The sequence below is a fragment of the Aegilops tauschii genome, chromosome 4, assembly GCF_002575655.3.
Source record: "Aegilops tauschii subsp. strangulata cultivar AL8/78 chromosome 4, Aet v6.0, whole genome shotgun sequence".
In the NCBI taxonomy this organism is placed as follows: Eukaryota; Viridiplantae; Streptophyta; class Magnoliopsida; order Poales; family Poaceae; genus Aegilops; species Aegilops tauschii.
In genome coordinates, this window is record NC_053038.3 from 10,180,076 (window position 1) to 10,203,457 (window position 23,382).

Here is a 23,382-nt window from a genome sequence, read left to right on the forward strand (position 1 = left end):
CCGTCGGTGCGACCCCCGCCCTGATCCGCCGCCCTCCCTCCTCCCGATGGCCGGACGTGGTGGCTGTCGGTCCCCTCCGCCGATCCGCAGCACGGATCCGCGCCGCCATGCCCGTGGGTCGTCGTCCACGGCCGCTTCCTTGAGCCTCCGCCGCTTGGCCGATCCGCCCGCCGCCACGAGCCTCACGTGATTTGAGGACTTCCCCGACCTCCCTCCATCGCGGCCGCCGACGAGGACCTACATGGGCGTCCGACAGTGGGCGTGGGGGATTTGGGTGGCCGAAATCACCGACCGCGAGACCCACAAGCGGATGTGGGTCGGCTCGTTCCACACGGCCGAGCTCACGGCCATGGAATACGACCGGTGGCAGGTCCGGTTCCACGGCCACGACGCGAGGCTCAACTTCCTCTTCGGCACGGCTCCGGTCCACCTCGTCCTGCCGGAGCCAGGGGTGGTGAGCGCTCAGATGGCGCGGGAGGACTGGGAGCCAAGGGAGCGCCTCGAGGCCAAGGCCGCCGACGAGGCCTTACATGGATGAGGTCCACTGGTAGTACCCGGAGCTCGTGGAGGCGGAGAGGGTGATGTTCGCCATCAATGACAACGAAGTTATCATCATCTCCAATGGGGAGGGCGGCAACGAGTAGGGCGGCAACGTGGGCGGTGAGGTGGGTGGCGACGACGAAATCGACGTCGAGGAGTGGCGGAGCATCTTCCCCGACAACGACGACGACGGCACCGGCCCGGACCCAACTCGCACCAAGGCTGGCCTCACCCGGAAGGACTAGCTCGACCTCCACTTCGGTCGAAAATTGTTTAATTTTAGTCCTAATTTAAATTTATGTTTAATGTTCGGTTGCGAGAGCTTTCTATGTTCAACTTCATGTTTAAATGCATCATCTTTCGGTTAAAATTTGATTGAATTTGTGCAAATTTAGTTTTACTCCGCTAACTTTAGGTGATCGGTTAGGTGTGACAACATTTTAATGAAATATTTATACTCCACCAAGGTATATACTCTGCTAACTTTTAGAAGATCGGTTAGAAATGCCCTAAACGCGCATACAACATCTAGACAAAATTCGCATGGACGGGTAGTCAGTCCTGTGCAACAACATACACTGTTCATGGATACGTGGCGCATGCCATGAACTAGTTTTCTTACCATAACGAAGTTACTGTTAGCATACCCGCAAAAAAAAGTTATTGTTAGCACGTACGTATGGTGTGTTCATCAAGATTTTTGTCGTTAGGTCTCTAGCTCACGAATGATCAAACGCAGGCAAAGGCTGAGGGTTATCTCTTTAAAAAAAATGTGCTAGTAATTGTGGCTCCATTGATCTCAATGCAATGACATGTACCAAAGGTGGAAAGTGGAGTTTTATCGGATGTCCCCGAAGGGGCGGTGGAAAGTGGAGTTTGAAAAATCTAGACATCAAGTTTAACTGAAACATCCAAGAGAAATGGAGATTGGTGCCCATCCAGAAAGCTCCTCTGGTGACTTTTCACAAGTTTTACCTACCAAGCAGTTGGCAACTACTAGTTGCACCACTTCATCCTCGTCCAATTAGAAAGGCAAATGGTAATCTAGAAAGGTTTCTAATTGTGGCAATGCATGCCAAAAAAATGATGGTCTAGGGACTGGCTAATCCACCGAATTCATCCTTCTCAGTCGATCACTCAATCCATTTCAAGTTTGTACGCAATCCTGCTCTAGTTAAAAAGTTACCATCGACCAGTCAATATGAACACGGTGTTCTGTCTTATGTAACAAATAGGTCATGGTTTTGTAAAGAGGAGACGTGCGAGAGATATGGCGGCCGACGTCTTTGAATATGACTTGTCAAGGTCTATGAGATGTCAGTTCGGCAACTAGTTTCACTGTCATATATTGTATTTAGAAAAATATGCTAAGTTTAGGTTCATATTTTAGACGGTGACATTTTGGTGAAAATTTCCCACAAAGCAGCTAGAAGAGTGCGAGGAGACGCTGGTGTGCTTATATCCCTATCAAGCTACTCTTGGCGGAGTATATTCAATAACTCAAGTCAAGAGGTATAGGTCCTTCACAAGATTACGGAACATGAAATGTAAAAGCTCGTATGACCAGAAATGGGTAGCTATCACTTCTCCGGAACTTCTAACAAGTGTCCAACATTTTTTTTCAGTTCAAGTAACACGTACTCCCTCCGTCCCAAAATTTCTGTCTTAGATTAGTCTAGATACGGCTAATACGAAAACGTGACTTGATACATTCGTATCTAGACAAATTTAAAACGAGAATTTTGGGACGGAGGGAGTATTAGTCAACAATACTGATCACACGGATTTTGAAGATTTGTGAGTTAATATGAACACACACGTGATTAGAAAAAAATAGACACACACTGGTAAGGCGTAACTGATTAGATTGCAACAAGATTTTTGTCGGTGACGTTATAAGACTTTTCTCTTATATAAATTCTTTTTCTACATCATGTCATGCACATACCTACAAAAATACTAAATAATTTGTTCTTGCAAAAAATCATAATAGACGGTTGCAATTAGAATAATAATTTAACGTCTGTCGCATCATTCACATGCCATGTGCCCTGACCGAGACCTCTGCAACATGGCATGTGTTGCAAGACGTGCCAATGCAACACAGACTATCAACCGTCCAAAAAAAGAAGTTCATGGATGAAACAAGGCTCGTGTTGCATACCGCTGAGTGCAACACGAGGCTTGTTACAGAGGCTCGGAGATGGCGTGCTACCATTTTGGTGGTTTGCAGTGAACTTTCACTGTATCATTCACATTCACATGACGATTGAACAAACTACCGTTGGGACAATCAATCTAACCTATAGAGCTAGCAAATGAAACCGAAGCAGTCCCCATTCCTTGAAATGCGGGACCACACACGACTTGCTGATCTTCACCCACTACTGATTGCAGTAATGCTACATCGACGGAGATTTCCAGAGTTTGTGATTGGACTAAGGGGAGGGAGAGGCCCCACCCGCCTGAAAATCAGGGGGGGGGGCATGTTTAGTTGGTTAGGAAGGAGCGTGTAAAGGCATGTAAGACCCCCTACGTCTAGCATTTTTGCTACTGATTGTACTACTGAACCAAGAATTTCAGTTATCTGTTTTGTAGTACGTAGTACACTACCATCGATCCATCTATATGTACGTAGCTTTCGTATACATCCGTGTGCATGATTCTATCGATCTCTTTGTCTTCGGTTAGTCAGCTGAACCGATCTTGCCGCCATTGGTGGCGACGGCGTTGTCGCTGGGACTAGTGGTTGTGGTCGTGGCATCCTTGGTGGTGGCTTCTTCCGGCCGCTCCTCGCCGGCAGGGACAGGACCCATGGCCAGCTCGGCGTTGAACTTGCCGTAGAGGTCGCCCCTGTAGAATTTCCTGGTCCTCCACGCGAGCAGCAGCGAGACGAGGGCGCCGAGCAGCGTGACACTGGCGATGATGTAGAAGGGCTCCCTGAAGCAGCGGACCCCGATGCAGGTGAGGTCCCCGAGTAGATCCCCGAGTAGTCTCCCACCATGAGGTGTGGGAGAATAGGGAGGCCTTCGAGCAAATCGAGGTCAGGCGCACCAACGAGGCCTACATGGACAAGTCAGTCCTTGTGCGAGAACATACTCTGTTTACAACTACGTGGCACATGGCAAGATCCAATTTTCGTACAAGTGGTAACAAAGTTATTGTAAGCACGTACGTGTGCTCACCAAGATTTTGTCCAAGTTTTCGTCCTGCTATTCGCACCAACAAGTGTAATGTGGAGTCATTTTCAATGGTGCAAGAACCAATCATCGTTTAGACGGTTTGTGAGCTCTCTAGCTCAACAATGATTAAATGCATGCAGAGGCCGAGGGTTTATCCTCCTTTTTAAAAAAAGGTGTTAGGAAACGCGACTCTGTTAATCTCAACACTAGGCATCAAGTTTAACTAAAACTAAGCCGAGGTTCACTCAGACGGGCTAGCTAGCACCATCTCGGAAGCTCCTCCGGTGCATAGGCTGAGGGATATTCCCTCTTTTCAAAAATAAAATGAAGTCCCTCCGGTGACTTCGGACAAAGTTTACCTACTGCTAGTAGTTGGCAAGTACTAGTTGCACAAAATCTCAGTAACAACCACTTCATCCTCGCCCAAGGAGGAAGAGAAGTGGTGATCTAGAAAGGTTTACTAATTGTGACAATGCCAAGAAAATGAAGCTCTGAGGATTGATTGACTAATCTATCAAATTAATCCTTGTCGGTCGGTCACTCAATCCATTTCAAGTTTGTACGTGATCCTGCTCTACTTAAAAAGTCACAATCGTCAATGGTGCTGATGCTCTGGCTGTGTGCAGATCGATGCCCTCTCTTATCTAACAAGAGGGACGAGAGAGATGGCGGGACGGTGTCTTTGAATAATGACTTGTCAAGGTCTATTAGATGACGGTTTGGCAACTAGTGTCATTGTCATATACTGTATTTAGAAAAGTATGCTACTAATGGTCAGAACGTTTAGGTCCATATTTTGGATATTAACATTTTGGTGCAAATTTCCCACACAAAGCAACAAGAAGAGTGTGACGAGACGCTGGTGTGCCTATCCCCTATCAAGCTGCTCTCGGACGGATATTCAGTAACTCAAGAGTCAAGAAATATAGGTCCTTCAAAGGATTACGGAACATGAAATGTAAAAGCTCGTATGGCCAGAAATGGGTAGCTCTCACTACTTGTCCGGAACTTCTAACAAGTGTCCAGAAATGTCTATTTAGCTCAAGTAATACATACTAGTCAGCAATATTGATCACACGGATCTTGGAGGTTTGCGTGTTAATGTGAACACGCACGCGACTAGAAAAAATTATACACGCACCGGGTAACATGTAACTGATCAGATTGCGACAAGATTTTGGTAAGACCTCTCTCTTATACGTTCTTTTTCTACCTCATGTCATGTACATACCTGCAAAATACTGAATAATTTGTTCTTTTGCAAAAAAATAAAAATAAACAGTTGCAGAAGTATTAAAAATTTAAAACGGAAATGATTCCCACAAACTGGGCAATCAGATGCGAAATGTCTGCCGCGTCGTCAACACACCATGTGCCCTGACTGAGCCCTCTACAACATGGCCATTATTGCAAGACGCGCGAATGCAACACAAACTAGGTTGCAGACTGTGCAGAAAAAAAAACCAAGAAACTGTTTGGGGATGCAACAAGGCATGTTGCAAAGCGTTGAGCACAACACGAGGCTTGTTGCAAAGGCTTAGTGATGGCGTGCTATGATTTTGATGGTTTACAGTAAACTTTTTCTGTTTCATTCACATGACGATTCAACAACTACCGGTGGAACAATTAATCTAACCTACAGAGCTAGCAAATGAAACTAAAGCAGTTCCCTTTCCTTGAAAGGCGGGATCACACAAAACTTACTTGGACAGGTGCTATGTGTTGGGCTCAATTATGTTATATATAAAGGCGATGCCATGCTTCTGATATTAGTTTGATGCATTGAACTGATCCATTTTCAACAACTACTCTTGCAACAATAGGTACTTCGTTTACGTGATGGGGCAATGTGTTAAACCAGGCACTGCGCTCCAAGGCACGTTTCCTAACTAGTACGTACTAGTCAGCAATATTGATAACACGGATCTTGAAGGTTTGTGCGTTGATATGAATACGCACATGATTAGAAAAAATTTAGACACGCACCAGGTAAGCTGTAATTGATTAGATTGCAACAAGATTTTTGTCGGTGACATTATAAGACTTTTCTCTTATATTCTTTTTCTACATCATGTCATGTACATACCTACAAAAATACTGAATAATTTGTTGTTTTGCAGAAAATCATAACAGACGGTTGAAATAATAATAATAATAATTTAAAACTGCAAATTGGGCGATCGGATGCGACATGTCTGCAGTGTCGTCCATACGCCATGTGCCCTGACCGAGCCCTCTGCAACATGGCATGTGTTGCAAGGCGCGCCAATGCAACACAGACTATCAACCATGCAGGAAAAATGTTCATGGATGAAACAAGGCTCGTGTTGCAAAACGCTGAGCGCAACATGAGGCTTGTTGCAAAGGCTTAGTGGTGGTGTTCACATGACGATTCAACAAACTACCGTTGGAACAATCAATCTAACCTACACATCTAGTAGGAATTTAAGTTAAAGCAGTCCCCTTTCCTTGAAATGCGGGATCACACAAGACTTGCTTATCTTTACCCACTACTAATTGTACTACTGAACCAAGAATTTTCAGTTATCCGTTTTGTAGTTCAACTATACAATCGATCCATCTATATATTTCTACGTACACAAATTAAGCAAAGCATGTGTAGCATTCGCATACATCCGTTTGATTCCATGGATCTCTTTGTCTTCAGTTAGTGATCAGCTGAACCGATCTTGCCGCCGTTGGTGGCGACGGCGGCGTCGCCAACAGGACTGGTGCTGGAGGTGGCAGCACCCTTGGTGGTGGCTTCTTCTTTGGACCGCTCCTCGCCGGCAGGGACAGGGCCCATGGCCAGGTCGGCGTTGAACTTGCCGTAGAGGTCGCCCCTGTAGAAGTTCCTGGTCCTCCACGCGAGGAGCAGCGAGACGAGGGCACCCAGCAGCGTGACGCCGGCGATGATGTAGAATGACTCCCTGAAGCAGCGCACCCCGATGCAGGTGAGGTCCTTGCCCCTGCGGCCGCCCTGCCGGAGCGCCTCCTCGTCGTAGCGGCGCCCCGCGATGCGCACGTTGAGGATGTAGGAGCCGACGGGGCTGGCGACGGCGCCGAAGTTGTAGAGCGTGGAGTAGTACTTGAGGCCGAACACCTCGGAGATGATGGCGAAGAGCAGCGGCCACTGCGCCCCGAAGCAGAAGCCGAGAATCACCGACGCCGCGTACAACCCGTTGTTCACGCCCACGGCGATGAGGAGGTGCCCCACGCACGCCAACAGGAGCACCACCGTCAGCACCAGCGGGCGGGGCACCTTGTAGCGGGCCAGCACGTACTCGGACGCGAAGCCGGCCACCACGCGGCCCGCGTAGTTCCAGATGCTCACCAGGGACACGAAGGTGGTCACGCTGCGTTGCGGGTACCCCAGCGACTGCCCGATCTGGCCCAGGTTGTCGATCGCCGTCAGCGTGCCGCCCACGCCGCAGATGGTGGCCACGAAGAGCACCAGCATGTCCACGCTGAAGAGCGCCTGCAGGATCGTGTAGTCCTCCCCCCTTGCCGGCGGCCGGAACACGTCCTGGAAGCATGTCGTCGCCGGCGTCATGGTGGCTGCGGAAGGCGTCTCGTCGACGACCGTGGTCGTGGTCGTGGTCGTCGGGACGACGGACTGGGTCGGCAGTGGCGGTTGCAGGTAGGTCCTGAGCTCCTGTTGGACGACGATGACGATGGGGAAGAAGATGAGGAGGAGGAGCACGGTGGCGGTGACGTAGTAGGCTGGCCTGGGGAACTTGAGCACCTCCAGCTCCACCACGTTCATGACGAGGAGGTAAACGGCGAGCACGATGGAGGCGTAGAGGAAGTAGAAGAAGGCCTTGCGCTCCCGGGTGCTGCTCGCGGCGGCCGGGGTGCCGCGCGGCATGATGCGGATGGTGGGGATGAAGAGGAGCGAGATGGCGGCGGGGAGCCAGGCCATGAGCAGCACGAGGTCGGCGCCGTCGTTGTCGGTGCCGTAGATGGCGCGGTAGAGCTGCGTGAAGATGGCGCCGCTGAGGCCGACGAAGCCCTTGAGGAGCCCCAGCACGACGCCGCGGTCCTCGGGAAAGTTCTTGACGGCGGTGACGAGCGCGCCGGTGTTGGCGAAGGACTGGGAGTTGGCGCCGACGGCGATGTAGAAGCACATGAGCCAGACGGGCGGGCGCACGGTGCGGCCGGTGATGGAGAGGTAGATCATGAGGTAACCGACGAGGTTCATCGCGGCGCCGCAGGCGAGGACGACCCAGGGCGGGGTGACCTCGTTGATGAGGCCGGGGAGGATGCCGACGTTGGCGCCCACGTCCTTGAAGAAGCTGAGCGTGTTGAGCGTCTGCTGGTCGTAGCCCAGCGACGACTTGATGGCCTTGGAGTAGATGGCGAAGATGTAGGTGCCGCCCGCCGCTGCCATGATCAGGATCGACGCGAAGAACATGAACCACCGCCCGCCCACCACGTGCTTCGCGAATTGCGTCGACGGCACTCGGCCGCCGCCATCGCCGGACACCATGGCTCAGTTAGCTCGATTGGCCTATCGATTGGCCTAGCTAGTTTACAGTTGCTACGAGTGTGCTGGCTGGTTTGCTTGCTGCGGCTAGCTATATATATATATGTAGCGCGAGAATGATCAGCAAGTGAGTGTCAGCTTCCTATTTGACCACATGAGCAAAGAAAAATCAAATTGGAATCATTTTCATCCACGAATTCTCTCACGATGGCATGTGTTGTACGAGTAGGATTTATCATCATCGTGTGATAAGAAAACGGAATCAATAAGTACCGAACGCACCGTATTTTGGCGTTTTGGCCCGAACGCCTCCTGAACCGTTTGATTTCTAGCACAAATCTTATAGCGTGGATATCAGCCACGTCATGTTCTTTTTCGTTCGGTAGAACGACTCGTCCCGAACGCCTGTCGCTATCTTATCCTCTCCCAGTCCCTTCTCCACCGCTCACTCGCATCCCACACACTCGCCTCGCGGAGAACTGTCTTGCGCCGGCGACGTCGAGAAGGAGCTAGGGGACGACGGAGACGAGGAGCTGGAAGAACGCCGTCTAGCAGCTCCACCGGACCCAACATCAGGGGTGTCCTGCGGCGGAGACGAGGCGGGCTGCGCCATCCTCGAGGCGTTGCGGCTTGCGGCCATGGGAGAGGAGGCTGAGGAGGCCCCCTGGTTGTGCTCCGACGGATCCCGGATGGAGAGCCCGAGCGCTAGCGTGGAGAGGAACCGCCGGTTGCAGCGGTGGCGACGGAGAGGAGGCGTGGACGAAGGAGTTGTGATGGAGGCGGCCGGGCCTAGGTGCGGCGGGGGCAGGCGGAGAGGAGGCCCGGCGAAGGAGCTGTGATGGAGATGGCCGCGCTTAGGTGCGGCGGGGGCGACAGAGAGGAGGCGCGGCGAAGGAGCTGCGCTAGAGATTGCCGCATTTAGGTGTGGCGGGTGTCGAGATGCAGCCGGAGACCTACGCTGCGTGGTGGCACTGCTTCCGTCGGCGCTGGCCACGCACTTCCTGGTGGCCACCATGGAGCTCCACCTTGGCGTTCACGAGTTTGAACTGCACAAGGACGGGGCGGCTCGCTGGACTAGCCATGCCATGTCTACTACCAATGGCGCCCGAGCCGGCTGTCAATGAAGAGATGGTGTCCTGAGGTATGCCATGTTTCTCAGTTGTTTTCATACGAATTGTGCATAGCTCTTGACCACGGAGATTACAAGTTCGCGCATCTACTGAGCGTGTGAGAAGCTCATCTGGGTCTGGTAGAGTGTGGAGTTAAGGGCTTTCGACCAAGTTCATGTCAAAATGTTGGCAACATGTTCTATATTTCAATGGCAAATATCAGATGGCAAGATTTAGAAATTGTTTGCCTTGCATTTTTGAAATATAACCAATTTGAATCAAAATCCATGGCAAATTTGCGTAGTTGGGCAGTGAAATGTAAAGTTAACAATTTTGGGATTTGTACATTATGCTATATTACAACAATAAAAAACAAAAAAAATGTGCCATCACTTCAGATTTGTTTTGTATGTATAGGTGGGGAGGAAAACATCCCATAGCTGATATATCGTTCATTGACAAAAATGATAGTAAAATGGTTTATAGTCGTGACAATTGCTAGACATTATTTAGTATTGGTATGATGGCAAGTTAAAATTTTGTTCTTATAACAAATTTTCAAGTTTTGCCACTCTACTGACTGAAAATCATTTGTTTTGTGTGGTCTGAACAAAACAGAGATACATACTAGTCTTCCAGGACAGAATGGTATTTTTTGTGTCCCTAGATTTTGTTGTAGTGGTGATAGGCTATGAGTTTTGAGAAGAAAATAAATGATTTGTGGCTGGATTGATCAGGCTGCTATGTGTGCTGAATCTGTAGTGGGGAAAGGGATTTTTAGAGTTCGTGGTCATCTTCGTTGTACAACATCAGCGATAATTAAACTGAAAAAGGATATGGAGTAATCAAAGCTTGATTTTCATTTGGAGAGAATGATTCAGGACTAAACATGTATGTACGATACAGTTTTTCTTAAATTGAGATTGACTTGAGTGAGTCCGATTGGATCTTTGTTTGTTGGCCGGAGTCCGGCCGCCACCCGCACCTGCTTGCAAGGTCGTGGCTTTCGTGATGATATAGGCGACATAGCAATGCCACGGCAAGTGCGCTAGAGACTGGCTTAAGCGGCGGGCGGCGGGCGGCGGGCGGCGGCAATGCTCAACGAAGCCCTAGCGAGTCACGGAACACTGCAGAGTCGAGGTAGTCGCCTCAATGCGTTTTTTTAGCATAATATGTATTCTTTATTAAACATGAACCGTCATTGGAATACAGATAATATCGGGCATAGATGAAAGCCACACATGGCGCCCGGGAGGGAGGGATGCGGCAGCCTTAGCTAAAGCATGAGCCTCTTCATTATGTTTCTACTCTCATGGATAAACTCTACTGCCCTGAAAGCTCTTCTCTGGTGCTTGATATCTTGCAGAATTAGGAAAAACTTGCATGGGGAGTCATCCTTGATCCTTGTCACCACTTCTAGGCAATCTGTGGCCACACATATGGACTGGACTTGTAAGTCTGTAGCGAGCGCTAGCGCCTCACTACACGCTTGTGCTTCGAGTATCACCGGATCCAGGAGGCCTTCGACAATGATCGCTGAAGCCCCAAGGTAGTTCCCGTTTCTGTCTCGACACACTACTGCGGAAGCGCCCTTGTCGCCAATCTTGGAGAAGCCTCCATCAGCATTGATCTTGGTATCGTGCAGTTCTGGCGGTAGCCATGCAGACCGCATCGGCTGTCCTGCGCCCGTAGTTACATGTGGGTCCCTGGGCATTGCACGCATGCCCCTGGATATTGCATGCAAGTCCTTCGATTGCGCATGCAGGTCCTTCGTGTGCGCCCCCTTCTCTGGGATTTGATCATGCTCCGCCATGAATTTGGTGATGAAAACATGGGTACTGAGGGGGCTCTGGAACTGCTCGTCATGGATAGCTCGGCGTCTCGCCCACCAGATTGCCCACATCGTGACAAGCACCCGCGCCAGGTCCACCGTGGGAAGGGTATCCACTAACCAAAACATACATAGCTTAGCATCGTCCGTCCGATTAGAGATGATTGTTTCAGTGATTTCTTCATCAGCGAGAGCCCAAACACACCGAGCCATATGGCAGTCAAAAAGAGCGTGACGCCACGTATCCACCGCCGCGTGACAGATAGAGCATTCAGCGGAGTCGGCCATGCTTCTGTGTTGTCGAACAGCCCCCGTGGGTATAGAGGTTTTGGCAAGTCTCCATGCAAAGACACATACTTTTGAGGGAACCGCTGCGCCCCAAAGTCTGGCCCATGAACGACTATCAGCTGTGACGTTGGAGTGACCGCCATTATGCTCCAGCCAACCTGTACGTTGTTGTTTTGTCGGTGCCAGCAATCTGTACGCTGAACTCACAGTGAAGATCCCTCTCCTCTCGTAATGCCACGACCAGAAGTCAGCCTGAACCTTGCTGCTAAGGGGAATGTTGAGGATTGCCTCCATGTTCATCGGGTACATATGTTCATCAAGCACTGCACGGTTCCAGGTGTGGGTGACTGGGTTTATAAGCTCAGATACCTGTTGAGGAGGATTCTGGGATTTTGGGCTAACCGGCCGGAGTTTGAAGTCGCGGGGGACCCAGTTATCGTGCCAAATGTTGGTACTATCCCCCGATCCGATGCGTTTCAGAAGGCCGAGCTTTAGTGCATCCCGCCCCTCAACGATAGACCGCCAAACTTGTGATGGGTTCCTCCCCACTTCTGCATCAAGGATTGAAGAAGATGGATAGTACACCACTCGCAGAATCCGGGCGCTGAGAGAGTCCGGCTGGGTCAGAAGCCGCTAGGCTTGCCGGGCAAGTAGTGCCAAGTTGAAGAGCTCAATGTCTCGGAAGCCCATGCCGCCCATGTTCTTTGGCTGTGACATAACTTCCCATGACACCAACGCAGTCTTCCTCTCTCCTTTCTTAGATCCCCACCAAAATTTCCTCAACAAGCCATTTATATGCTGACAAAGACCCCGAGGCAGTTTGAAACATGCCATGGAATAGGTAGGAATCGCCTGAGCAACTGATTTTATTAGCACTTCCTTACCACCAACAGATAAGGCCTTCTCCATCCAACCTTGCACCTGCTTCCATATACGGTCCTTTAGATATTTGAAAGCCCCTTCCTTAGCTCTCCCAACATCAGCTGGAAGGCCAAGGTATTTGTCTGACAATTTTTTATTCTGAACCTGTAAGATTTGCATCACCTGTTGCTTCAGAGACTCCGCACAACCCTTGCTGAAAAAGATTGATGACTTTTCCTTGTTGATGCGCTGGCCAGAAGCTTCACAGTAACGTTGCAACAAGGAGTCCACCCTCATCGCCATCTCAGGTGTGGCATCAAAAAATAAGAGGCTATCATCAGCGAATAATAAATGATTTACCTCCGGAGCGCCCTCCGCAACCTTGATACCCCGTATACTCTCATTCGGAGCAGCTGACTTGAGCAAACATGAGAGACCCTCGGCGGCCAGCAAAAACAGATATGCAGATATTGGGTCACCTTGCCTGAGTCCTCGTGATGGGCTGAATTCTTCTTGCTTTGCACCGTTAAAAACAACAGAGAAAGAAACTAAGGTAACACACCTCATAATAATCTCTGTGAAACGTGCACTTATGCCTAGTTTTAGCATCACCCTTCCAAGATAGTTCCACTCAATTCTATCATATGCTTTCATCATATCAAGCTTCAAAGCACAAAATCTGTTACCCTTTACCTTCCGCGTTTTCATGTAGTGGAGACATTCATAAGCAGAGATGAAGTTATCCGTGATAAGCGTCCCGGTACGAATGCTGATTGTTTCTCAGAGATGATTTCGGGGAGAATGAGCTTGAGCCGATTAGCCAGAACCTTAGATGCAATCTTGAAGATCACATTGCAGAGACTTATCGGTCTAAACTGTCCTAAGTTTTTTGGACTTGTAATTTTGGGGATTAAAACAATGAACGTTTGATTTATCTCCTCCGGGGAATCCTCTCCCTTTAGAACACGTAGCACCATATCAGTTACCTCATCACCACACAACTCCCAGTGCCTCTGAAAGAAATGTGCCGGAAAGCCGTCGGGCCCTGGAGCCTTGGTAGGGAACATCTGGAATAAAGCCGCTTTCACTTCGGTGTTGGTATATCGAGCGTTGAGCATGTCATTCATGGCACCATCCACCCTGGTTGGTATATGGGAAAGCACTTCCTCAATCCCAATAGTATTTTCAGAGGCATAAAGATTACCATAAAAGCTCATTGCCATGTTTGCCATCTCTTGCTCATCTGTACAGACAGTACCATCCGCTCGTTGCAATTCGCTGATACGGTTCCGTGCCTTCCGAGCGCTAGCTTTCCGATGAAAAAATTTGGTGTTGTTGTCTCCCTCCGCCAGCCATTGAACACGGGCCCGTTGACGCCACATGATTTCCTCGCGCAAGCACAACTCAGCCATGCGGGCTTCGACCCGCTCTTCTTCCGGCGACGGTCCTGTGCGATCTGGCAGCGCTCGCAATTCTGCAAGTTTCATACGAAGTGACCGCAACTCTGTTCTGACAGCACCGAAAGTGGTTCGGCCCCACTTGCGCAGCCTACCAGCTACAAAGGAAAGTTTCTCAGACAGTGCCGCTACAGATTGGGCCTTGCCATTAGAGTTCCATGCGTCAGCTACCACATCACTAAATCTCGGGTCGCGCTCCCACATGCATTCATACCGAAACTGCTTCTGCTTTGCTCTCACACTCGTGTCCACAAGATCCGTCTCCAATAGGATAGGGCAGTGGTCAGATTTAGCCGCTGTTAGATGTTCCACCGAAGCAAATGGAAAGAGAACAGACCATTCGGCCGTACCCAAGGCTCTGTCCAGCCGAACTCTGCAGAAATGACCTCCTGACACTTTTCTCCCAAGTCCAGTCCAAACCTCGGTAGCCCAAATCAGCAAGTCCACATATATCAACAGCCTCTCTGAATGCATCAATTTGCGCACTATCACGCTCATTAGGCCCAAATTGTTCCTCGGGCCGTAGGATCTCATTGAAATCCCCAATACACATCCATGGAAGAGTGCTCTCCCCTCTCAATCTTGTCATCGTGTTCCAGGTTTTGTACCGGAGAGATCTCGTTGCTTCCCCATAAAAGCAAGAAAGGCGCCATTGTTCCCTCCATGTTTCGAGCACCCATGCATCAACATGATACTCCGAATAGTTCTTTATTTCAACATTCACCGAATTTTTCCAGAAGATACAAATACCTCCACTACGACCACTACTGCCAACAGCAAAACTGAAATCAAAACCTAAAGAGAAACGAAGACCTTCAACACGACTCTTTTGTAGCTGAGTTTCAACTAAGCAAAGAATAGAAGGTGAACTAAGCTCCACCAGATCGCGGAGCTCTCGAACTGTCGCAGGATCGCCTATCCCACGACAGTTCCAGCTTAGGATTTTCATTGGGCTTGGCGGTGCTCCGAGGAGGAGCCCGCCAACAACGCCATCTTATCAGTTCCTTGCTTCAATGGTGACCCTGTCTTCTTTGCTTTCTTGGCATCCCTTGGTGAGACATAAGCAGGAGGTGGTGGTGGGACGGCCAAAGTGGTGTCAGCAATATCTGTTGCCTTGCTCCTCATCAAATCCTCCGCAGTAGCCGAGCTGTCCGACAAGACAAGATTCAGGTTTCTCCTAGCAGTTTCAGCGATGGGCGTCTCCTGCCTCTCAGCCCCAGTCTTCAGAGGGCTAATAACATCATCCTCTTCTGCAGTCGAGTCAAAGCCCGCGTCCTGAGATGAACGCTTGCGTGGTGGAGAGCGCTGGCGGGTAGAATTGCCTCGGCCCGCCCTACCTCTTCCTCTGCCACCTGAGTAACCCCCTCAAGGGGCCCATCCACCTTGCTGCTCTGGTGCAACCTCCCTTCTTTGTGCCAACATCCAGCTGCCCCACTGCTTATCCTTCTCCTCCCAAACACCATCACCGCACTCCTTGTGGTTGTGACCCATGAAGCCACAAACCTTACAGAAATAGGGGATCTTCTCATACTTCACCGGGAGGCGGAGTCTTCCCTCTCCTACAACATTCAGAGGCGTAACCCGTGTGAGAGGTTTGCTGACAATGACCCTAGCTCGAACCCTAACATAATCTCCCTCATAATACAAACGAGGAGCAAGCTGGACTTCTTTCACCCTTCCAATGCGGCAGGCGAGTTGATCAACAACCTCCGCTTTGCGGTAGAGTTCTGGTATGTTATGGATCTGAACCCACACGTATAATCCATCAAAATCAAAAGATGTTGGTTCCTTCTTCCCATCGTAATCCTCGATCAGCATCCCCATCCCCCTAAAAAGCCATGGCCCTCCGTGCACCACCCTCTTCCAATCCCCCAGACAGAACATCTGGAAGATAAACAGATTTTCTCCCGCCTCTCTGTACTTCGGCACGTGCGCCAGTGACCAGATGGATTTCATGCACTCAAACATCGCTGATGAACTGAAGATGCGAGTAGTGTTCACTTTCCCGATCGCCAGCCACCTGGCATCTGCTTCGAACTTCTTTACCTCCTCCTCCCCTACGACCACACCATCAAGTTCGTCATCCTGGAGATCCAGGTGTTGCAGCAGTTCCTCGAGATTCTTCCCTGTCCCGCTCGACGACGACGACTCCGCTCGGTCCGCCATCTAGGGTTCTTCCTTCGTCCGGGAAAAAGGCGCCAGGAAACCGAACCGAACTCCCCCTGCCGATCAGGAGATGATCAAGGCGTGGGGATCAGCCGGCGGTAGGTAAAAGCGATGAGAACTCTAGGCGGCGATGGGATCACCGCCAAAGCCCGAAACCCTAAACGAGAGGGTAGTTTTTTTCATCAATGCGTGTGTGCGCATTGATGGACTGTGTGATATCCAGCCATGAAGCCTCGGCCCTTGTTGCGAATTGAGTTTTGGGCTTGACATTGGCGTAGCCCATATCTATATCTATATCTATACTTACTAATAAAAGGGCTATTGCTTCTTCCTTCCGAATTTTCGTTCGTTCGTACGTTTCAAATTTTCGTCCGTCCGTACGTACGTCATTACCAGATTTCGAAGGTGGTACTAATGGTCCCAAAAAAACATATTTACGAACTTACTTGGTCGCTGCATTGGGCCCAATGCGCCTGGGCCTCAGCCCATCTGATCCATCGGACGTAAGGAGGCAAAAATAGGGGATGGAGTGGATCGAACTCACGACCAAAGGTGGAATCGCAAACCCCACGTCCAATTGAGCTACATCGTGTTTATGCATATAAGGAGGATGATTTGTTCTATTATTAAATAGTCCCACCTCGCTTCATTATACTGCATTACATCAACTTATATACGTTTATGATTTGAAGTCAATAAGCCTCCTGAAGAATCAATGGGACAGAAAGAAAAGTTATAAAAGAGGAAATATATTCCGATAAAGAATGAGCCAGCAAGGAAAGGAATAAAGAGGGTGTAAAGACAGTATGGGCAAATATGAGATAAAGGAAGCATAAATCGTGGGAGTTACGGACCCCAGATCTCAGGCGAGAAATTAAAGGGAGCATTAATGTCGGGCTAGCAATCCAGCAAGAGTCCGCCCTTGCCGTCCAGGTCGGCCAGTCACGCGGCTATGGCGAATACCATGGCGCGAGGTAGAGGGCGGTGGAGCTCGGACGCAGCCGGCCGCTGGACCTCCAGCTAAGACGATGATTGAGGCCTAATAACTAGCAGATCGGCAATGGGAGATGAGCTGCGCGATGTTAGTAGTGATGTTGTGCATGGTATACCGCATGCAAAATTAGATGACCTGGTGCATGCAAATTTAAATTCGGTCAACAGTATGTTGTTGTCATGCTACAGTATGATGGTGCAAAGCTCAATATAATGGCCTTTTTTACTATATAATCCAGATCAAGGAGGAGGGCCTCGCAATTTCTAGGGTGCTCGCCAAAGCATGTGCCGGCTGGCAGAAGCCCGCCGCGCTAGAGCCGCTGGCACCCGTCACCACCGCATGACGATGATGATCCACTGTTCAGCGTTTACTTCGTAGCGACGCACGAGCGTTATGCCATAGTATGATGACAAGCACATCACTTTAGATTGGTCACGTTCATCGTGAATAGGTGGACAATATGAGTACCATTGGCAATGGTGACACAGAGGAGAAAATTGCACAATACGAGCGTCAATATAATGGCCTTTTTTACTATATAATCCAGATCAAGGAGGAGGGCCTCGCAATTTCTAGGGTGCTCGCCAAAGCATGTGCCGGCTGGCAGAAGCCCGCCGCGCTAGAGCCGCTGGCACCCGTCACCACCGCATGACGATGATGATCCACTGTTCAGCGTTTACTTCGTAGCGACGCACGAGCGTTATGCCATAGTATGATGACAAGCACATCACTTTAGATTGGTCACGTTCATTGTGAATAGGTGGACAATATGAGTACCATTGGCAATGGTGACACAGAGGAGAAAATTGCACAATCATGGAATGGGTTGCTAGGGGCATGTGAGAATTTGTTTCTCCCGTTGCAACGCACGGGCACATTTCCTAGTCCTTGCTAATGGCCGAAGTAATTAAGGCTAATAAGCCCTCAAAAAAGTAATTAGCCCCCGCTACAACAACTCGTTGAGGGGGGCCGATCCATAGGGGGGTCTGGCCCCCGCTCGCCCCCTGCTGCCTATTCGACTAGTCAATCAGTAGACCATATCATCTTTGCATGCCTGGATTGCTGTTCAATTTTCTAGAACAGAATCGTGTCAGATAACAAAATACCACCTTTTTTACTTTTCATGCGGTGATTTTTTTTTCGAATTATGAAGGAGGATTGCATGCCGTGATATTCATTACTACTAGTTTACGTGTCATGCCTAGTTCTTTGTTTGACTATATAGAATTGGGAAACACTCACAATCCACCGACTAATTATAACGCCACGCATCGTTTGGGGTCCGCTCTCTCTCCCATCCTTTCGCAGCTACATCAGGGACGAGGCACTAGCAGCCGGTCGTCGCCGCACCCATACGATGCTGCGATTGGAGAGTGACGCCTCCACTGCAAGAACGGGGAGGAATCTCCGATTTGCTGCGAGGTTGCGGCTCACAGCATCACCCATGTTGCGATCGCAACATCACCCATGCTACGATGTGGTCTGATGGTGTGTAGCTTTAATTTGCAACCACTACACGAACATGGATGTGACTGTGTTCAAGCCTGCAAGGTTGCTGGTTACTAGGGAGTTTTCCCTCGAAAATATCATTACATATGATACTCACATGACCTAAAAAAGAATAATCAAATCGTGGGAATGCGAGTTTGTGTGACTAAACAAAAGGTCAAAGTTCGTGGAAAAAAAAGCAAGGAGCCAAGACCACGTGCAGATCCACTCGTTTTTTAAAATCTTGACGTGCTTTCATTGGACAGTTAGCGGTGAACAGAATATAGTTCTCACGTACGGAAGTGCGATCTCGAAGTTCTTCACGGCAAAATTGTCTGTTCAGACATGGAGCCGGGTGCGAACCTTGTTTCTAGAGAAGTTCAGGAACAGATTCCAGGGCTCGTCACAAAGGGGGAAATGTACAGCCGTACAGGACTTAGCATGCGCTAATTATCCTCTTTTCTTACGTATTCTAGGTATGTGCTGTCTGATGTGTGCCTCTTGACTCGCGAGAACGACTCTCCTGCGGTGCAAGGATGGGTGTATGTTTTGCAGGAAGAAACAAAAGGCAAACATGACTGCATACCTACTAGTTTGAAACGTATATCTTTCTGCCATAATCTCAAAAGTTCACACAATTGTAAGAAGTCATCTTTTCATCACACTATGTTTTAATCGTTCTAATATATTTATGCATGTGAGTACTAATTGCAGGTAGATGAAACTAAGAGGATAATATATTGGATGCTATGTTTGTGTGCCTTGTCCTCTCTACATGACGTAGTAGTAGAGCGTACTCCATCCGTCCCAAAATTCCTGTCTTAGATTTATCCTAAAATTCCTGTCTTAGATTTATCTAGATACAGACGTCCCAAATCTAAGACAATAATTTTGGGACGGAGGGAGTACTATATAAAAGAGAAGAGTCTTATCTACCACCATTCATGATCTTAGAGGTCACCGACAAAAATCTTGTTGCAATCTGATCAGTTACGTCTTACCCGTGCGTGTCTATATTTTTTTTCCAATTACACGTGTGTTCATATTAGCGCGCAAACATCCGAGATCCGTGAGATCAATATTGTTGACTAGTAAGTGCTACTAGAACTGAAAAAAATTGTTGGACACTTGTTAGAAGTTCCGGAGAAGTGATAGCTACCCATTTCTGGTCATACGAGCTTTTACATTTCATGTTCCGTAATCTTGTGAAGGACCTATACATCTTGACTTGAGTTACTGAATATACTCCGGCCAAGAGTAGCTTGATAGGGATATAAACGCACCAGCGTCTCCTTGAACTCTTCTAGTTGCTTTGTGGGAGATTTTCACCAAAATGTCACTGTCTAAAATATGAACCTAAACTCTCTGACCATTACTAGCATATTTTTCTAAATACAATAAGACAGTGAAACTAGCTGCCAAACTGACATCTAATAGACCTTGACATGTCTTATTCAAAGAAGTCAGCCACCATATCTCTCACACGTCCCCTCTTTACAAAACCATGACCTATTTGTTACATAACTTTTTAACTATAGCAGGATTGCATACAAACTTGAAATGGATTGAGTGGTCGACTGACAAGGATGAATTCGGTGGATTAGTCAGTCCCCAGACCATCATATATATTTTTTGGCATTGCTACAATTAGAAACCTTTCTAGATTACCATTTTCCTTCCTAATTGGACAAGGATGAAGTGGTGCAAGTAGTAGTTGCCAACTGCTTGGCAGGTAAAACTTGTGAAAAGTCGCCAGAGGAGCATCCTGGATGGGGATGAATCTCCATTCCTCTTGGATGTTTTAGTTAAAGTTGATGTCTAGATTTTGAAACTCCACTTTCCGCCGTCCCTTTGGGGACATCCGATAAAACTCCAGGTTCCACCTTCGGCACACATCATTGCATTGAGATCAACGGAGCCGCAATTAATAGCATCTTTTAAAAAAGATAAGGATAACCCTCAGCCTCTGCCTGTATTTGAGCAGTCCAAATGATGTTTGGTTCCCGTACAATTGAAACTTACTCCACGTCAGACTTGTTGGTGCAAATAGCGGGACGCAAACTCGGACAAAATCTTGATGAACACACGTACATGTTAACAATAACTTCGTTATCGTATGTTGTCGCACAAGGACTGACTACTCGTCCATGCGAATTTTGTCTAGATGTTGTATGCGCATTTAGGAGAAAAAAGTCATACGTATTTTATTTTCCTTTTGAGCTGAAGGACATATTCATATTCTTGCTTAACAGCGACGTGGGTACCTACGTGGCAATGTCGGGATTGGACACTAGCTAGCGACAATTACTCATCAAAATCTGCAGAGTTGTTTTTAAACATCGATTAAAACTTTGATGGCTAGACGCATACACTCACTATCACGCGCACTCACACATCCACTGGTAGAAAATAGGCCTTTAGTCCCGGTTCGCAAAGGCCATTAATCCCGGCTGTGCAACCGGGACTAAATATGCGCGACTAAAGGTTCCCCCCTTTTAGTCGCGCCTCTTACGAACCGCGACTAAAGGCCCGTCCACGTGGGCGCCAGGAGTCCGTCGGGGCGGAGGACCTTTAGTCCCGGTTCTCGTGGCTAACCGGGACTAAAGGCCTCCTCCGCAGGTTTAGGGTTTTAGCCCCCCTAAACCTGGTTTCTTTTTAATTTGTAGTGTTTTATTTCTTTTATATTTTATTTTGTGTTTTATTTTAATTTTGATGAAGTTTCAGTACACATATTCTACGCTACTATATACATGCATATGAAATTTCAAACAAGAAGAATTCAAGAGGAATATATAATATATATTCAATCTCGGGTGACCATATACAACTTCGAGTTATGAATTGTGTATATTGTGTATTTATACAATTATTCCCAAATTTAATACCATTATTCCCATATACAACTTCGAGTATGTGTACTTTGAGTCAAATTTATACAAGTTATGAATCTCGGGTGACCATATACAACTTCGAGTCAAATTTATACAATTATTCCCAAATAAAATACCATTGTGTATATTTTGTTAAGACAAAATTTTAGAGCTCAAGTTTGCTCAATTTGAGTTAACAGAATTCAAGTTATGAATTTTGCAAGTTTCCATTTTTAGTTCCCTTTTCTGTATTTAATTATTTAGTGCAAACATTTTTAGTTTCCAGCACGGGCACGCACGGCGCCGCCGTTTCCGCACGCGCGCGAGGCTGGCAAGGCGCGCATCCAGTACGCGGCGACGAGGAGGACGGCAGGCGACGGCGGGCGAGAAGACGAGGGCGAGAAGACGACGGCGGCGGTCCCCTCTTCTTCTAGGCACGCGAGGAGGACGGCAGGCGGCGGCGGGCACCTACCGGAGACGAGGGCGGCGCCGCGGAGAAGACGAGGTCCTGGATGCGTTTGGTCCTTAGCGCGGAGAAGACGAGGGACGCGGAGAATATATAGGGCAAGCCTTTAGTCGCGGTTGGGGACACCAACCGCGACTAAAGGTACCCCTTTAGTCGCGGTTGGTGTCACGAACCGCGACTAAAGGTTTTTTCGCGCCGTTTTCGTTCCCGCGCGGAAAGAGCCTTTAGTCGCGGTTCGTGTCACGAACCGCGACTAAAGGTCCTTTTTCAAATACTTTTCATTTTAAAATCTTAAAAATACAAATAATATATCAAAAAATTCAGAAAAATAAAACTAATTCATTTTAAAATCTTAAAAATAGAAATAATATATCAAAAAATTCAAAAAAATAAAACTAATTCATTTGAAAATCTTAAAAATACAAATAATATATCAAAAAATTCAGAAAAATAAAACTAATTCATTTGAAAATCTTAAAAATACAAATAATATATCAAAAAAATTCAAAAAATAAAACTAATTCATTTGAAAATCTTAAAAATACAAATAATATATCAAAAAATTCAAAAAAATAAAACTAATTCATTTTAAAATCTTAAAAAATACAAATAATATATCAAAAAATCCAGAAAAATAAAACTAATTCATTTTAAAAATTCAGACCGATTGTTTTGTTCTACATCCTCGATCCCTTGAAGGTTTGACAAAAGGTTTGATACATCATTCAGTTCATCGACCAAATACAAATCATCCGTATCCATGGAGCATCCTCATCATTTAACTTAATGCTTGGGTCAGTGTTCACTTTGAAGGGCGGAATTTCATCAAACATATTATAATCTTCTGACATGTCTGTCTTGTTCTCCACTCCCACGATGTTTCTTTTCGCTGAAAGAACAATGTGGCGCTTTGGATCACCGCATGATGTACTGATCGTTTTCTTATCTTTCCGTTTCCTCGGTTTGCTACTCATGTCCTTCAAATAAAAAACCTGAGCGACATCTTTGGCAAGGACGAATGGTTCGTCAAGGTAACCAAGATTGTTGAAATCCACCATTGTCATTCCGTATTGCTCGTCCACCTTTACCCCACCTCCTGTTAGCTTGAACCATTTGCACCGGAACAAAGGGACCTTAAAGGAGGGTCCATAGTCAAGTTCCCATATCTCCTCTATGTAACCATAATATGTGACCTTTTGCCCATTCTCGGTTGCTGCATCAAAGCGGGCACCACTGTTTTGGTTGGTGCTCTTTTTATCTTGGGCGATGGTGTAAAATGTATTCCCATTTATCTCGTACCCTTGGAAAGTCGTTATAGTCGAAGATGGTGTCTTGGCCAACATGTACAGCTGATCTCCAACATCATTGTCATTCATTAAATGTTTTCGCAACCAACTGCCGAAAGTCTCCATGTGGGCCTTTCTAATCCAGGATTCAGGCTTCCCCGGGTTGTCGGAGCATAAAATATTCTTGTGTTGCTCGAAGTACGGAGCCACCAAGCTGGAATTTTGCAGAACTGTGTGGTGTGCTTCAGTCATAGAATGACCGTCCATACATATCGTTGATTTCCTTCCGATCGTGCCTTTTCCACTTAGTCTCCCCTCGTGCCGCGATTGAGGAATACCAATCGGCTTAAGGTCAGGA

The 23,382-nt window shown here is 47.8% G+C and overlaps 2 protein-coding genes across 2 annotated transcripts; one reads left to right on the forward strand and one right to left on the reverse strand.

Moving 5' to 3' along the window:
- Window positions 1–241: 241 nt before the first annotated feature.
- On the forward strand, window positions 242–538 carry LOC109762216 (ethylene-responsive transcription factor CRF5-like). The gene has a single exon (XM_020321032.1). It carries the CDS (start codon window positions 242–244, stop codon window positions 536–538), a length of 297 nt encoding a protein of 98 aa, XP_020176621.1.
- Window positions 539–6,276: 5,738 nt separating this feature from the next.
- LOC109762217 (protein NUCLEAR FUSION DEFECTIVE 4-like) lies at window positions 6,277–8,260 on the reverse strand. The gene has a single exon (XM_020321033.3). It carries the CDS (start codon window positions 8,209–8,211, stop codon window positions 6,391–6,393), a length of 1,821 nt encoding a protein of 606 aa, XP_020176622.2. The 5' UTR covers window positions 8,212–8,260; the 3' UTR covers window positions 6,277–6,390.
- Window positions 8,261–23,382: the final 15,122 nt, after the last annotated feature.